Here is an 18175-nt window from a genome sequence, read left to right on the forward strand (position 1 = left end):
CTGTAATTTCAAAGCTTTTCCTTCTGTTTCGTGTAGCCAAAGGGCAGAGATCCTAAATAGAAGGCCCTTTGTTTAACAATGTGGATTCATATTTTGGATAAGCCAGGGTAGGCTTGAAAGTCAGTTTGGGGCAGGGGTGAAAAACAAAACTATTCTGAAGAAGGGATTAACAGAATTTGTGGGATAAAACGGCTGGCAGTCAGGGTAGGGAGAAGGGGTGTGTGTGTGTGTGTGTGTGTGTGTGTGTGTGTGTGTGTGTGTGTGTGTGTGTGTAGTGTGTGTGTGTGTGTGTGTGTGTGTGTGTGTGTGTGTGTGTGTGTGTCTGTGTATGTGTGTAACAGAAAAGCCCCAGAAGATGGAGACAGTGTGGGCCTAAATGTAGAGAGAGAAATGACTGAATGAGCTTTTAGAACACACTTCATTTAAGTTTTGTGTTCTTTTTTTTTTTTTAGCTGAACTGTAATCTGTCTTCATTACCCTCAACTATAAGTCTGTTAATGGTACACGGAGTTGAGGGATAACACAGCCCTCCCTACAGTATCCCTCTGCTCTGTGAGTGTGTTGGCACCATATTGAGGGAGGACTGAGGCCCATGGTCTAGACAGTTGAGGCTAGAGGAGGCCCAGAGCTGGGGATCAGGGGAGAAGGAAAGTGCTCACAGAACAGGAACCGATTTAGCCAATTGTAAATCCCCTGAAAATTCAAAGAAACCTCGCTTCAAGAGACTTTTGGACATTCTAACGTTATGATATGCAAGATGAGGGCTTGAGTCATTTAAATTTTAACTCTAAAAGATGGTGGAACCACAAAAAAGTTTATGAACTAATATTGGGGTGGCCAAAAAGTTCGTTCGGGTTTTCTGTAAAATGCTATGGAAAACCTGAACAAACTTTTTGGCCAACCCAATATAACTGATAACAATATATACACTGGCAAAGTTAAACAGATAATCACATTAGTGATATTTGCTTTAGGTCTTTTTTTTTTTTTTTTAGAACAATTGTTAAAGACAGATTAAAATTTTTTTCTCTCTTTCCCAGAGGTAAATCCTTTCTTAAAATTGCAGAATATCATTCCCATGTATAAGATATATAAGGGATATGTTGTTTTGTGTTTTAAAATTTTGTGTAAATGATATAGTGTACTCCATCTTTTATAACTGTTTTCAGTCAATATTACGTTCTTGACATTTCTCTATTTTGATACATGAGATCACTTTAACTGTTGAATGATAATGGATTGTTTTAATTAATAAGCCATAGTTTACCCATTCTCCTACTGCAGGACAGTTAGACTGCCTCTGCTTTTGTGCTAATACAAATACTGAACAAACATTGTAGCACTGAACATCTCTGTATTCATCTCTTTGTGCCCATGTGCTTCGATTTCTCTAGGGTGAACACCTGCAAGTTGAATTGCTGGTTTGTGGGATGTCTTAGCCTGGATCCCCTAGAAAAATCAGAGCCTGAGGCAAGGTTTAAGAGCTAGTGCTTTATTAGGAAGCCAACCCTAGAGCAGTGAGGCTGAGAGAAGCGGAATGTGAGGCAGAGAAGGATAAGGAGCAAATGCAAGGTTTGTGCAAATGCCACAGCTTCAGAACAAGCCAAGACGAGCAGCTGGGCAGGTGGACCCACTTGGCCACATGAGGTGTCTCTGGATAGGCTTTAGGGGAACGTATTCCTAGGAACAGTTCCTTGGAGCAGGACAAGTGGAAATGGATCTGCTGGCCCCCTTTTCTCTTCCCTCTCCTATGGACAAAGTTCATTCAGAGGGGAGTAAATCACCCTGCACTTTCAGATTACATGCCCTGGCCTCTTCAGTAGCTGCTGGAGGAGCCAGATTCTACTACCCCTCCTCCACTCTCACCCTCCTGTGGCCTGATGTGTCTTCCTGAACAGGAAGTGATGGAAGAGCCAGAGACTCCTGTACACCTGAAACACTGTAAATCAACTATACTTCAATGAAAAAAAGTAATTTATTTATTTATTTATATTGAAATGTAATTGACATAACATTACATTAGTTTCATGTGTACAACATAGTGATTCGATCTTCATGAGGGCAGCTCAGTGGAGTGGTGAGGGTGGAGGTCAGTGGTTGAGAAGTCATGGGAGGTGAGATGCTGATGACCAAGAATGTACTACTCTTTCAAAATGTTTAGCTATAAAGAGAAGGTGAGAATAAGACAGATGCTAAAGGAGGGTGCAGGATGGTGGGATTGTCTTCTTTGCAGTGAGAATTCTGAGCATTGCGAGCTGAGGAGAAAGAGCTGGCAGAGGGAGGGAGAGGCTGGTGACATGGGGAGGGAGTTTACAGATGATGGTGCAAAGTTGGAGGTGGAGCTGAACCCTGGGTCAAGAACCACATGTTCTATGCTGGTTCCACAGGCAAATCAGGTATGTCATTGTCTCCTTATCCTAACAACATTTTTCCCAGGAGTATACCCAGTCATAAGAGCTGGACATCCCTGTGCATCTATGTCTGTTTAAGAGGATAATGCAGGTGATAGTAGACCTATTTATACACTTATGTGAAGAGATCAGTCTGATTTGTAGTTAAGATGTTTGCTTGTTAATTATCCTGATCTCTGCATTCCTGGATTTTGCTTAGCAATAGGCCATCTAATTTTTAAGTTGTACTTACTGCTGTATTGTTGTAAGTGCCTGTGTCCTAGAAAAGCTTCAATGTCTGAGGCTTTGCTTCAGTATTTTTTCCAGAATAGAAGCTTCCTGGAAGGAAATCCACTGAAAGGAGTGGATTTCTGAACATTGGTGGCTCTGCGCATTCATTCTTCCTGAGAAAAGGGAAATTGAGAATTGAATGATCTTTGAACTTTATGTAAACTTTTGGATTTTTAATCCATATCAACCTTCAGCAAGTGTTTTAATCCACATAATAGATCTTCCCAGAAATGGGCCAAGACGTCAGTTTATGTGATATAATCTTAAGGAAAGTCAGTTATAGAGAATGATAGAGATTTAAAGATATTTGTCTGGGGTCTTGGAAGTAGTTGATGGCTGACCTTGAACTATGTCACCAGCCCCCTTACTTTTGACAGTGTATTTCCTTGTATTAAATGTGTGTTGTCTTAGCAAGAAACTAGACAGCTTTCATTACAAAACCTATATGAATCAGACACCCTCGCACCATGAAGTCAGGGAATCACTAAACAAGTGAACGTTTTACTAGCTCCCAGGTAGTCCAGAAATAATTTCTTCTGTATAAAGTGGTTATGAGCTTATAACCCAAAATTGTTATGAGTTTCTTCAGGTCCTGGGGGTAGGAGGTGCCACTATGGACTCGGACCAGGCTGTTCAGACAGCAGACGATCCCCACTCCCGATCTGCAACTTTGTCACTTGGCCTTTTTGTTCTCTATTTCTTCATTTGTAATTTGTTCCTTCCGTATGTGTCATGTGGAGAAATCTCCTGAAGACTAGAGTAATGAAATACAGGGAGTAATAGGTTTCAACTAGCTTTCAGGGCTTTGGGAAGTATTTCTCAAGGACTTTGAGATCTCCCACTGAAAAGCCATGTAAAAGGAGAATCATCTAATTTCATTTCATTTTCCTGGTCAGAGATAATAAACATTATTAAATATACACCTTCTGTCTTTCATAAACAAGATGTCAGACAACTGACATATAAACAGAAACATACATAAACAGATAAATATATAAATAGATACATAGAGATCTTTGTAATCATTCTCTTATCTACCAGAATAAGGAAATAAAACACAAATACTTATCTTCAATGTTTTGTTTCTTAAGTTGCCTAAGTCTATGTATTAAATAGAACCATATGCCCATTTACATTATACTGCAAAAACTGAAAAGAAATATGTCTTACATGTATTCCTTGTTAATTTTGGAAGATACATTTCCTTCAGACTCCCTTGGAGGATTTATCAAACGATAGGGTGGATATGATTGATGTGAAGTCTTTACCACTTCTCATCTCTAACATGTGCATTCTCTGGATTTCTGCACTGCTTATGAATTTGAGGATGGTAAAGCAGAGTGAAGAATCACCTGGGGTGAGATAAAATCTTGAAAATGTGGCATGAGTAGATAGGTAGCAAATCACCAAATGCTAATTTGATCTGGCAACCGAGTCATCCTTAGGAGGCAAACACTGGGGAGATGGGTCTGCTTTTATGGCTCCTTGATTTTATAGAGACCAGGTAGATGAAGCCGCAGAATTGGGGTGTAAGATGGGATTGGGGGACGGTGATACTACTATTTATACAAAAGCTCAGATATGCCTAATTTCACTTAAAGCACCTGACCATCAAGAAGCTATTTCAGCAACTGTGATTGGCATAAACTAGTTTAACTTTAATTAGATATGAAACTTAAGAATAAAACAAAGTGATGTAGAAAAGCTTGGCTATGTCTAGTACAGATAAACCACAAAGCCTCTCTTTGTACTGATGTCTGAGGTTCCATATTGATTTTTTAGAATATCTTTTTCTTTTCAAGACAAGATACGTTATACACAAAGGCATAATAGGATGCGGATCAGGTAATCTGCCCTCACCCTCTCCTACTCAGAGATGGCACAGTCTGTGGCCTCTTTAATTCTGGAGTGACATTTAATTGATGTTTATCTTGTCAGGGAAAATGGATCATGAACAGAGGTGGTATTTTCACAACCACATAGAAATACTGGGTTTAGAAAACAAGTTTGACCCAACACAAAAGATTTCACTCAGCCCAGATAAAACACTATCATTTGCTAAAATTAAACATATTTCTGATGGTTTTCTATTTATATAGCAGTACAGAGTAAGATTGTAAATCACTAAGCTATTAGAATTCAATTTTATACTATTTGTCATGCTGCTGACCAATATAGAGCTTCCATTTTTCCATGAAATATGCTGCCAAATTCCCTGGTGCATCTGACCTTGTGCTTCTCCTCATGTCCAAAGCTCAACAGTAAGAGTGTAGACATTCACAAACACAGTTCCCAGATCCTTGCTTCCCGGCCCACGCCTGAGGCTTGAGAATGGGAAACTGGGAGACACATCTGTGCTAAGATTGAGACGCCTTACACTCAGGGTCTATTCCTTATTTATGCTTTTGATGTTGGGAAATATATTAGAAATAAATCATGTGATGTTCAAGGACTGGCAAAGGACATTTAAAAAAATAGACAAGTTGGGAAGCAACTAATCATAGTGAGGAGATAAAACAGAAAATTTGAAACTATAAGGAAAAAGGGTGGCCTAGTCAATGGGTAGGGACATTATTTCTAGAATAACAGTGAAAAGATTTCACTGATGTAAGGAATATCTCACTAGATCAAAATAAAGGAACTCCCATGAAGGTTTTAGTCAATATTAGATAACAACAGGTAAGTTACCGACACAGCTGTGATGCATAAACTCTGGGATTCTTTCTTTCCTGGATGCTACTGGATAAAAGGGCATCTCATTTAATATGCAGTAGGAGGTGATGTGGAGTTCTGAGTCAGCTGCTTACATTTCATCTCATTAAAGGAACTCAGAATGAAGTGAAGAGTAAAGAAATTAAGTTACTGCTCCATGCTTTGGAAAAGGAGGGAAGAGAAAGAAAAATGTAAAGAGGTGTCTTGTTAACTGCGGTGCTGTGTTTCCTAGTTATATTCTCTACCAAGAAAAACATGGGTAACAGTCAATAAGCCCTATCTGTGGTCTTTATTGAATTTAAAATAATGTATAGACAAATGCAAAATATAATTTTATTTACCTGATTCTTTTTTTTTTTCACATATAAACTCTCCATATAAAAACATGTCCAGGACTTCATAACTACTTTTCATTTTCAAAAAACAAACCCAAACTTACCAGCCTTTTTGTTAAAAACAATAGGAATTTATCTGAGTCCAGTATTCTTAAATCCCCCTTAACACTTATCTGTGTGTTCTATGATGGCAGAACTTGCCAGCAATAGGGATACTGCTCTTAAGAAATTATACTTTAAAACATTAAAATGTAGTTTTTGGCAGTTGGAGTGCCCAATTTTCCTTTATGGCATGGGCAACCTTAAGAAAAATATTTTGAGAGCTCAGTTCTTCTCACATTAAATACAAGCTGAAAAGGTGAATGGTACTAGGCGAATGGTCAGCGTGCCTCTCTGGTCACATGTTAGACTTCGAACCTTGTACGAAGTTCTGCTTTCAAAGCAGCTAATCCACGGGCCTCCATAGGGCAGGACTTGAGGTGGGTAGACATCTTGGAAATTCTTCGCTATCAGTTCAGCGGGATGCTGATGATTTCATTTGACGTTGAAAAAGCAAGGAGAGAGATGTTAGGCTTATGCTATTACCGCCACGCTAGAGTTAGATGTCGTGACTGTTTTTATTTTACGGACAGCACAATTCAATTTAAAAACAGACCATGCAGCGCCAACGTGTGGGCCTCCGCTGGTAGGTTGGCCGCTTTGGCGAGCTAGAGAACAACTGCTTATCAGCCTGCTATTTATGGATTCACTTGTGCACTTCAGGCATGTCGGTGAGGAGAACTCGCAGGTACAGTTCTCAGCCCAGCTGGTAAACAGTACAGCTGCCATCGGAATGCAGGGCCTGACGTCATCCTGCCGTGCTCTCTGTGCAGAAAGGTTCGCCGTTGGTAAAGATGAAAAGCACTGCAGATGTCATCTTCCAAATGCTGTGCTGTTTTAGGTAGTCCATTGAAAGTCCAGTGCTCCAAAACCATTACTAGGAAACTGGTTTCACTATATTCTCCTCGAGGTTTATTTTGTTCAAAACCCCAAGTTTCAGTGACGAGGAGTCATCGGCCCACACGATGGATGTAGACAAACTTTTTTTTTTAGTTTTGAAAATCGATTTCCTCTGATGTTTGTGCAGCAGCTGTTTCAACTTGTCTTTGAAAAAGCTGGTTGTGAGAGTATAGAGGATTGGGTTCAAGGCACTGTTTACTGGGAGGAAAAAAATGACGACCCAGGAAGTGACTGTTTCTGAGAAGGAAACGAAGTGTGAAAGAAAGTTGAGGTTTTCATAGACACAAGACACATAACACTTTATAGTCAATGCTATTTTTGAGATGGCTACCTGGTTCGTTTACATTCTCTCTCATCTCATGGAAAATCTCTTTGCTGGAAGGGCATAGGAGCCACGAATTCAAGGTCCTACCACCAACTTTTCTGAGTTTCAGAAACTACTTCGCAGGTTGTTACGAAACAACATGGGAGGAAATATGTGAAAACACTTCACAAACTATAAATTGATATATAATGTATTTTTCTTGTTTTTATTGCCCTTCCTTATAGAAAAATAAGAAAATGAGGAAATAATTCATAATCAATAGGACAGTGTCCAGAACTAGAAGGTTCTGGTCCAGAGTCAGCTCTGACCTTGGTCTGAATTTCAGTCCTGAAGGTCTTCCTGCCCTGCCCTCATATCCCCGCTGCTATATTCAGAGTGCAGTCAGAAGATCTGAAGAGCAAAAAAGAATATATCTCCAAACTCAATGAATTCCTTCTGTGTGAAGGCTTACAAAGGCTAATAGAATATTAAGGGAAATATGCCAGAAAAAGTGAGAAGAAACTTTGGATGGCAGTGTCATTTCTGAATTCAGTTGTCCCTCAGTATCCACCATGGAAGTGGTTCCAGGAGCTCCACAGACACCGAAATCCACAGGTTCTCAAGTCCGTTAAATAAAATGGCATAGTATTTGCATATAACCTATGCACATCCCCCCGTATACTTTACATCATCTCTAGATTACTTCACCTAATACAAGGTACAGCCATGTAAAGAGTTGTAAATACAATGTAAATGCTATGTAAATATTTGCCAGCACAAGGCAAATTAAAGTTTTGCTTTTTGGAACTTTCTGGAAATTTTTTTCCAATATTTTCCATCTGCAGTTGGTTGAATGCATGGATTTGGAATGCAGGGCTACGGAGGGCCGATGGTACATCGGTTGCTTGGTTAGGATGAAATCTATTTTCTCCCTTAAACAGAGCCTGCCCCCAGGGTTACACACTTCTTAGCTGTGTGACTGTGGGCAAATCCCCTAAGCTCCCCAGACCTCAACTGCCTTATCTGTGAAAGGGGCTGACGATAACTTACATGACTGAAGTCAGTGAGCTGGGCCGGCTCTGCGGACAACCATTTTCAGCACATTTTCAGAACCTGGGGTTCTCCAGTCCCACCACACTCTGCTGTCTCCTCCCCCATCTTCAAAAGTCTGAGAACTGCCAGCTCAGGTGAGAGCTGGACATAAGCCTAGCATCCTTCCTCTCCCCCTCTCCTTTGTGACCATCTCCTTCCCTCCCCATCCTGTAAATTTCTTATCCTTCAGACACTGTTACTTGTTCTTCTCTTAGCCCTGCTCTGTTCCCTACATCCTGTCTGTTCTTCCTCCAGTTTACTTTTCCATTTCTTCTCTGACTTTATCTGCCCTTTCCTCCTTCCCTTTGATCTCTCCCTTCTCCTTTTCCTATGTTTGCCTTTCCATCCCGTCTTCTCTTTCTTTTCCTTATTTCTTTTTAACTGGAAAGAATATGAAAGAAATATGTTTCTATTTAGCATACCTTAGATTTATTAAATGAAGTTTTATATTACTAGATTATCTTCCCTTAATTAAAAAAAAAAAATTAGATATGAACAGTTTGTGACTGAAGAAGAACAGTCAGTTGTTTTTTGTCTGTTGTGTCCCCAAAGGAGGTTGTGATCAGGAATGAGACTTCCTGTTCGTCTCAGGATGACTCACTGATGTAAGGTTAGCAGGTAAGTCCTGAGATGGGAGGGCTGAAGCCAGCTTATCTTTGGGGCTGACCCCATGTACTCTCAGTGACCTACCATGATGGAGCAGACCCCAGAGTTCTTGGAGGGTGAGGACAGGGGGCATTTAGGTCCATGAATGTAGCAATTTCTACAACACCATGGGAAGTTGGGCAAGTGAGGAGGGGCTTAGTCAAGTGTGGTAAAGACTTCTCTCCTAGGTGCACCGAGGTATTCAAGACAAACCTCAAAGGACTGAACTATAAAATGTAGAGAAAGACCAATGTGTGGCCCAATAACATTTTCATGATTTTTTTCCCTGTTCTAGTTCCACATCATGATCTGAAATGTCTTAGACTCTCTCTAAGAATAATGATTACTACCCCTGCTATCAGAAAACCTTGTTGTGAGACTAAGCTCATAGGTTAAGGGGATGCTGCAAATGTTGTATGTCATTTTGCAGTGAGGCATTTGCCAAGGCAGAGGGACATAAATAGTTGCAGGTGTTTGTTACTTGTACATTCATCACTCTTTTATAAGGGCTTCTGATGTGTCAACCCCATGCTTGACACTTCTTTTGTTTTTATCCAAAAGATTTCATATTCCGTGGAATCTCATTATAAAGTCATACAAATAGAATTTCACAAAATTGATTTATCTTAGGCCTATTGTCAGAAAGTTTAGTTAAGAATAAAATAAAATGACTGTTAAAGATGTTCCTCTGGTACAAATCCTGAAAACATCTTCTACCAAGATGAAGAAGACAATTCTTGCCCTGGAGGAACACTCCAAATAGATTTGCAATAGGCTGAAAAAGTGAGTTGAAGATGATCCCAAAGTTTGTTTCCCTGAGGGTTGGGCAAAAGCCCTGGGTGGACCCTAGGATGGCTACAATTTCTAGGTCCCAGAAAGGCCTTCAAGCAAAATCCTAACTAATGAAAGGTGATTTTCTTTGGCTGAAGTAGGGGTGTGGCCTTTTAGATAGGCACTTTCATGGAACATTAGACCTCCACAGGGCACAGTGTGACAACCACATGGCTAGGGCCATGAAATAGACTGGTGGTTCTTAACCAGGGTTGTGCACCTTAGAATCACCAAACACCCAAGTAGAGGCCTTGGCCCCTATAGACTAAATTCAGAGGCCCAGGGTGAAACCTGGGCATGTATATTTTGTTTTGTTTTAGGTACTCTTGGTGAAGCACCACTATCTAGCTCAAGTGGAAGCAAGACACTAAGACTTAGTTTTTCTCTGTCTCCTGTGTTTTTGTTATTCTTGTCTGGGTTGCACCATTACCCGGTTCCTATCTTAGAATACTGATTATAAAACACTTAGGAAATCCTAAACCTTTGTATTCAAGTTGTAGGTATTTATGAAGAACTTACTATATGTGACGGACTGTATTCTCGCCTCGTCAAACAAAGGGCATAAGAAAGCACAACATACTTGGGAATAACAGAAGGGACTGACCTGGTATTTCCACCCGGAAGAGGGAAAGGATTTTAATTACAAATACAGGAATCCAGCAGATGGCATCAGAGAACACTATAAAAAAGAAACGGTTTGCGACGGCCGCCTCTCTTCCAGTGTTATTCCTCACTTCTGAAGTCTGCAAGGCAGTTTTTTGAATGGAACAGAACATAATAGTATAGGAAAACACAATGATGAGAAAAGCCAGCAAATTCATACCTGTTGGGAAAAGCACACCTCTTAACATCTCAGGTGTATAAATCAACAGTAGAAATATTGTGTTACGTAGATGTTCAATATGGTGTCTCTCCCCCTTCCCTGTACTTCCAGGAAGCATTCTTGGTATAAGCCCAGTGGTAAATCAGCTAAAACCCTGAATCCAAGGCTATAAACTGGAACAAGTTTAAAAAATTGGGTTTGCCAGATCAAAAATGTATTTTAAATACATAAACACTTTTCCAAGAACTGTAGACTTTGAAATTCAGATCTATGTATATCATGAGGTAAATTTTAGCTTTTTTAAAGCAGGAAAAAAGCTATTTCATTTTTAGTTCTCTGCAAATTCAAACCTTAAGGGATTACTGTAATCACATGTACAGCTCAAGAAATCAATATGCCCCTATTCCTTTAACTTATGAATATGAATAAGATATCCTTGGAATATCAAGAAGACAATAGCCTCAGAAACATTATTTCTTACGTTTTTTGGTCTTAAAAAAATAATACATAGGACTAAAATACATTTTTATTTTTTCTTCAGATTGCCCACAGTAATCTAAACTAAAATTCAGAACCTTTTAGACTTGTTTTAGAAAAACAAGGAATAAGAGAAAAATTAAAAATTCAACTATATAAATTACTCTTTTAGGGTCAAATATGTTCAGAAGATTCTCACTTATCATTATCGTATAATGCTGACTTCTTTGTCACTCTGTTATATTCTTGCTATCATAAAAATCCTAAAAGTGATCATCTTATTCCTTATAGTGAACATAAAATTTCCATATAATTTCAAAGTTGTTTAAAAAATGTTCATCTGATTAGGCTGTATGTAAGACTGGTGAAGTCTAGGGAAAAATTCTATAAATTCAAGGTGTTCCATTGTTTTTATCCAAAAGATTTCATATTCCATGGAATCTCATTATAAATTCATACAAATAGAATTTCACAAAATTAATTTATCTCAGGCCTATTGTCAGAAAGTTTAAGAATAAAATAAGGAAGGAGCTTCAAGATGGCTGAAGAGTAAGATGCAGAGATCATCTTCCTCTCCACAAATACATCAGAAATACATCTACATGTGGGACAACTCCTACAGAACACCTACTGAACGCTGGCAGAAGACCTCAGACCTCCCAAAAGGCAAGAAACTCCCCACGTACGGCAAAAGAAAAAAGAAAAAACAGAGACAAAAGAATAGGGATGGGACCTGCACCAGTGGGAAGGAGCTGTCAAGGAGGAAAGGTTCCCACATACAGGAAGCCCCTTCGCGGGCGGAGACTGCGGGTGGCGGAGAGGAAGCTTCGGAGCCACGGAGGAGAGCACAGCCACAGGGGTGAGGAGGGCAAAGCAGAGAGATTCCCACACGGAGGATCGGTGCCGAGCAGCACTCACCAGCCCGAGAGGCTTGTCTGCTCAGCCGCCGGGGTGGGCGGGGCTGGGAGCTGAGGCTCTGGCTTCGGAGGTCAGGTCCCAGGGAGAGGACTGGGGTTGGTGGTGTGAACACAGCCTGAAGGGGCTAGTGCGCCACGGCTACCCGGGAGGGAGTCCGGGAAAAAGTCTGGAGCTGCCAAAGAGGCAAGAGACTTTTTCATGCCTCTTTGTTTCCTGGTGCGCGAGGAGAAGGGATTAATAGCACCACTTAAAGGAGCTCCAGAGACGGGCGCGAGCTGTGCCTATCAGCGCAGACCCCAGAGACGGGCATGAGACGCTAAGGCTGCTGCTGCCGCCACCAAGAAGCCTGTGTGCAAGCACAAGTCACTCTCCACACCTCCCCTCCCGGGAGCCTGTGCAGCCCGCCACTGCCAGGGTCCCGTGATCCAGGGACAACTTCCCCGGGAGAACGCACTGCACGCCTCAGGCTGGTGCAACGTTGTGCTGGCTGCTGCCGCCGCAGGCTCGCCCCACATCCATACCCTTCCCTCCCCCGCGCCTGAGTGAGCCAGAGTCCCCGAAGCAGCTGCTCCTTTAACCCTGTCCTGTCTGAGTGAAGAACAGATGCCCTCAGGCGACCTACACGAAGAAGCGGGTCCAAATCCAAAGCTGAACCCCGGGAGCTGTGCGAACAAAGAAGAGAAAGGAAAATCTCTCCCAGCAGCCTCAGGAGCAGCGGATTAAAGCTCCAAAATCAACTTGATGTGCCTGCGTCTGTGGAATACCTGAATAGACAACGAATCATCCCAAATTGAGGAGGTGGACTTTGGAAGCAAAGATATATATATATTTTTCCCTTTTTCTCTTTTGGTGAGTGTGTATGTGTATGCTTCTGTGTGTGATTTTCTCTTTATAGCTTTCCTTTTACCATTTGTCCTAGGGTTCTGTCTGTCCGTTTTTTCTGTGTTTTTTTTTTATTACTTTTTAAAAATTTTTTCTTAATAATTATTTTTTCTTTTTTCTTCTAATAACTTTATTTTATATTATTTTACTTTATTTTATTTTATTATATCTTCTTTCTCTCTTGCTTTCTATTTTTTCTCCCTTTTATTCTGAGCCGTGTAGATGAAAGGCTCTTGGTGCTCCAGTCAGGCGTCAGGGCTGTGCCTCTGAGGTGGGAGAGCCAAGTTCAGGACACTGGTCCACAAGAGACCTCCCAGATACAGGTAACATCAAACGGCGAAAATCTCCCAGAGATCTCCATCTCAACGCCAAGACCCAGCTTCACTCAACGACCAGCAAGCTACAGGGCTGGACACCCGATGTCAAACAACAAGCAAGACAGGAACACAACCCCACCCATTAGCAGAGAGGCTGCCTAAAATCATAATAAGGCCACAGACACCCCAAAACACACTACCAGACGCGTACCTGCCCACCAGAAAGACAAGATCCAGCCTCATCCACCAAAACACAGGCACTAGTCCCCTCCACCAGGAAGCCTACACAACCCACTGAATCAACCTTAGCCACTGGGGACAGACACCAAAAACAATGGGAACTATGAACCTGCAGCCTGTGAAAAGGAGACCCCAAACACAGTAAGTTAAGCAAAATGAGAAGACAGAAAAACACACAGCAGATGAAGGAGCAAGGCAAAAACCCACCAGACCTAACAAATGAAGAGGAAATAGGCAGTCTACCTGAAAAAGAATTCAGAGTAATGATAGTAAAGATGATCCAAAATCTTGGAAATAGAATAGACAAAATACAAACGTTTAACAAGGACCTAGAAGAACTAAAGAGCAAATAAACAGTGATGAACAACACAATAAATGAAATTAAAAATTCTCTAGAAGGGATCAATAGCATAATAACTGAGGCAGAAGAATGAATAAGTGACCTGGAAGATAAAATAGTGGAAATAACTACTGCAGAGCAGAATAAAGAAAAAAGAATGAAAAGAACTGAGGACAGTCTCAGAGACCTCTGGGACAACAATAAACACACCAACATTCGAATTATAGGGGTCCCAGAAGAAGAAGAGAAAAAGAAAGGGACTGAGAAAATATTTGAAGAGATTATAGTTGAAAATTTCCCTAATATGGGAAAGGAAATAGTTAATCAAGCCCAGGAAGCACAGAGAGTCCCATACAGGATAAACCAAGGAGAAACACGTCAAGACACATATTAATCAAACTATCAAAAATTAAATACAAAGAAAAAATATTAAAAGCAGCAAGGGAAAAACAACAAATAACACACAAGGGAATCCCCATAAGCTTAACAGCTGATTTCTCAGCAGAAACTCTGCAAGCCAGAAGGGAGTGGCAGTACATATTTAAAGTCATGAAGGAGAAAAACGTACAACCAAGATTACTTTACCCAGCAAGGATCTCATTCAGATTTGACAGAGAAATTAAAATATTTATAGACAAGCAAAAGCTAAGAGAATTCAGCACCACCAAAGCAGCTTTAGAACAAATGCTAAAGGAACTTCTCTAGGCAGGAAACACAAGAGAAGGAAAAGACCTACAATAACAAACCCAGAACAATTAAGAAAATGGTAATAGGAACATACATATCGATAATTACCTTAAATGTAAATGGATTAAATGCTCCAACCAGAAGACACAGACTGGCTGAATGGATACAAAAACAAGACCCGTATATATGCTGTCTACAGGAGACCCACTTCAGGCCTAGGGACACATACAGACTCAAAGTGAGGGGATGGAAAAAGATATTCCATGCAAATGGAAATCAGAAGAAAGCTGGAGTAGCAATTCTCATATCACACAAAAATAGACTTTAAAATAAAGACTATTACAAGAGACAAAGAAGGACACTACATAATGATCAAGGGATCGATCCAAGAAGAAGATATAACAATGTAAATGTTTATGCACCCAACATAGGAGCACCTCAATACATAAGGCAAATACTAACAGCCATAAAAGGGGAAATCGACAGTAACACAATCATAGTAGGGGACTTTAACACCCCAATTTCACCAATGGACAGATCATCCAAAATGAAAATAAATAAGGAAACACAAGCTTAAGACGGACTTAATTGATATTTATAGGACATTCCATCCAAAAACTACAGAATACACCTTCTTCTCAAGTGCTCATGAACATTCTCCAGGATAGATCATATATTGGGTCACAAATCAAGCCTTGGTAAATTTAAGAAAATTGAAATCGCATCAAGTATCTTTTCTGACCACAATGCTATGAGACTAGATATCAACTACAGGAAAAAATCTGTAAAAAAAATACGTACACATGGAGGCTAAACAATATACTGCTTAATAACCAAGAGATCACTGAAGAAATCAAAGAGGAAATCAAAAAATACCTAGAAACAAATGACAATGAAAACACGACGACGTAAAACCTTTGGGATGCAGCAAAAGCAGTTCTAAGAGGGAAGTTTATAGCAATACAATCCTACCTTAAGAAACAAGAAACATCTCAAATAAACAACCTAACCTTACACCTAAAGCAATTAGAGAAAGAAGAACAAAAAAACCCCAAAGTTAGCAGAAGGAAAGAAATCATAAAGATCAGATCAGAAAAAAATGAAAAAGAAATGAAGGAAATGATAGCAAGGATCAGTAAAACTAAAAGCTGGTTCTTTGAGAAGATAAACAAAATTGATAAACCATTAGCTAGACTCATCAAGAAAAAAAGGGAGAAGACTCAAATCAATAGAATTAGAAATGAAAAAGGAGAAGTAACAACACTGCAGAAATACAAAGGATCATGAGAGACTACTACAAGCAACACTATGCCAATAAAATGGACAACGTGGACGAAATGGACAAATTCTTAGAAATGCACAACATTCCGAGACTGAACGAGGAAGAAATAGAAAATATGAACAGTCCAATCAGAAGCACTGAAATTGAAACTGTAATTAAAAATCTTCCAACAAACAAAAGCCCAGACCGGATGGATTCACAGGCGAATTCTATCAAACATTTAGAGAAGAGCTGTCACCTATCTTTCTCAAACTCTTCCAAAATATAGCAGAGGGAGGTACACTCCCAAACTCATTCTACAAGGCCACCATCACCCTGATACCGAAACCAGACAAAGATGTCACAAAGAAAGAAAACTACAGGCCAATATCGCTGATGATCATAGATGCAAAAATCCTCAACAAAATACTAGCAAACAGAATCCAACAGCACATTAAACGGATCGTACACCGTGATCAAGTGGGGTTTATTCCAGGAATGCAAGGATTCTTCAATATACGCAAATCAATGTGATACACCATATTAACAAATTGAAGGAGAAAAACCATATGATCATCTCAATAGATGCAGAAAAATCTTTCAACAAAATTCAACACACATTTATGATAAAAACCCTCCAGAAAGTAGGCACAGAGGGAACTTTCCTCAACATAATAAAGGCCATATATGACAAACCCACAGCCAACATTGTCCTCAATGGTGAAAAACTGAAACCATTTCCACTAAGATCAGGAACAAGACAAGGTTGCCCACTCTCACCACTATTAGTCAACATAGTTTTGGAAGTGTTAGCCACAGCAATCAGAGAAGAAAAAGAAATAAAAGGAATCCAAATCAGAAAAGAAGTAAAACTGTCACTGCCTGCAGATGACATGATACTATACATAGAGAATCCTAAAGATGCTACCAGAAAACTCCTAGAGCTAATCAATGAATTTGGTAAAGTAGCAGGATACAACATTAATGCACAGAAATGTCTAGCATTCCTATACCCTAATGATGAAAAATCTGAAAGTGAAATTAAGGAAACACTCCCATTTACCATTGCAACAAAAAGAATAAAATATCTAGGAATAAACCTACCTAAGGAGACAAAAGACCTGTATGCAGAAAATTATAAGACACTGATGAAAGAAATTAAAGATGATACAAATAGATGGAGAGATATACCATGTTCTTGGATTGGAAGAATCAACATTGTGAAAATGACTCTACTACCCAAAGCAATCTACAGATTCAATGCAATCCCTATCAAACTACCAATGGCATTTTTCACAGAACCAGAACCAAAAATTTCACAATTTGTATGAAAACACAAAAGACCGTGAATAGCCAAAGCAATCTTGAGAAAGAAAAACGGAGCTGGAGGAATTAGGCTACCTGACTTCAGACTATATTACAAAGCTACCATAATCAAGACAGTATGGTACTGGCACAAAAACAGAAATATAGATCAATGGAACAGGATAGAAAGCCCAGAGATAAACCCACACACATATGTTCACCTTATCTTTGATAAAGGAGGCAAGAATATACAGTGGAGAAAAGACAGCCTCTTCAATAAGTGGTGCTGGGAAAATTGGACAGCTACATGTAAAAGTATGAAATTAGAACACTCCCTAACACCATACACAAAAATAAACTCAAAATGGATTAAAGACCTAAATGTAAGGCCAGACACCATCAAACTCTTAGAGGAAAACATAGGCAGAACACTCTATGAAATAAATCACACCAAGATTCTTTTTGACCCACCTCCTAGAGAAATGGAAATAAAAACACAAATAAACAAATGGGACCTAATGAAACTTAAAAGCTTTTGCACAGCAAAGGAAAGCAGAAACAAGACGAAAAGACAACCCTCAGAATGGGAGAAAATATTTGCAAATGAAGCAACTGACAAAGGATTAATCTCCAAAATTTACAAGCAGCTCCTGTAGCTCAATATCAAAAAAACAAACAACCCAATCCAAAAATGGGCAGAAGACCTAAACAGACATTTCTCCGAAGAAGATATACAGATCGCCAACAAACAGATGAAAGCATGCTCAACATCATTTATCATTAGAGAAATGCAAATCAAAACTACAATGAGGTATCATCTCACACCCGTCAGAATGGCCATCATCAAAAAATCTACAAAGAATAAATGCTGGAGAGGGTGTGAAGAAAAGGGAACCCTCTTGCACTGTTGGTGGGAACGTAAATTGATACAGCCACTACAGAGAACAGTATGGAGGTTCCTTAAAAAACTAAAAACAGAACTACCATACGACCCAGCAATCCCACTACTGGGCATATACCCTGAGAAAACCATAATTCAAAAAGAGTCATGTACCAAAATGTTCATTGCAGCTCTATTTACAATAGGCAGGACATGGAAGCAACCTAAGTGTCCATCAACAGACGAATGGATAAAGAAGATGTGACACATATATACAATGGAATATTACTCAGCCATAAAAAGAAACGAAATTGAGTCATTTGTAGTGAGGTGGATGGACCTAGAGTCTGTCATACAGAGTGAAGTAAGTCAGAAAGAGAAAAACAAATACTGTATGCTAACACATATATATGGAATCTAAGAAAAAAAAAAAGGTCATGAAGAAC

General features: G+C 39.7%; 1 protein-coding gene across 1 annotated transcript in view; it reads right to left on the minus strand.

Annotated features, from left to right (window-relative positions):
* Window positions 1-306: 306 nt before the first annotated feature.
* The window catches only part of RXFP2 (relaxin family peptide receptor 2), a gene marked incomplete at its 5' end in the record, with an annotated part of 96790 nt that continues 78921 nt past the window's right edge, over window positions 307-18175 (minus strand). Inside the window, 2 exons of the mRNA XM_082435345.1 lie at window positions 307-6964; window positions 10204-10422. Coding sequence (XP_082291471.1) covers window positions 6705-6964; window positions 10204-10422 — 479 coding nt within the window. The 3' untranslated portion in view covers window positions 307-6704. The remainder of the gene's footprint in view (window positions 6965-10203; window positions 10423-18175) is intronic.

Source organism: Balaenoptera physalus (genome assembly GCF_965194825.1).
Source record: "Balaenoptera physalus genome assembly, chromosome: 18".
Lineage (NCBI taxonomy): Eukaryota > Metazoa > Chordata > Mammalia > Artiodactyla > Balaenopteridae > Balaenoptera > Balaenoptera physalus.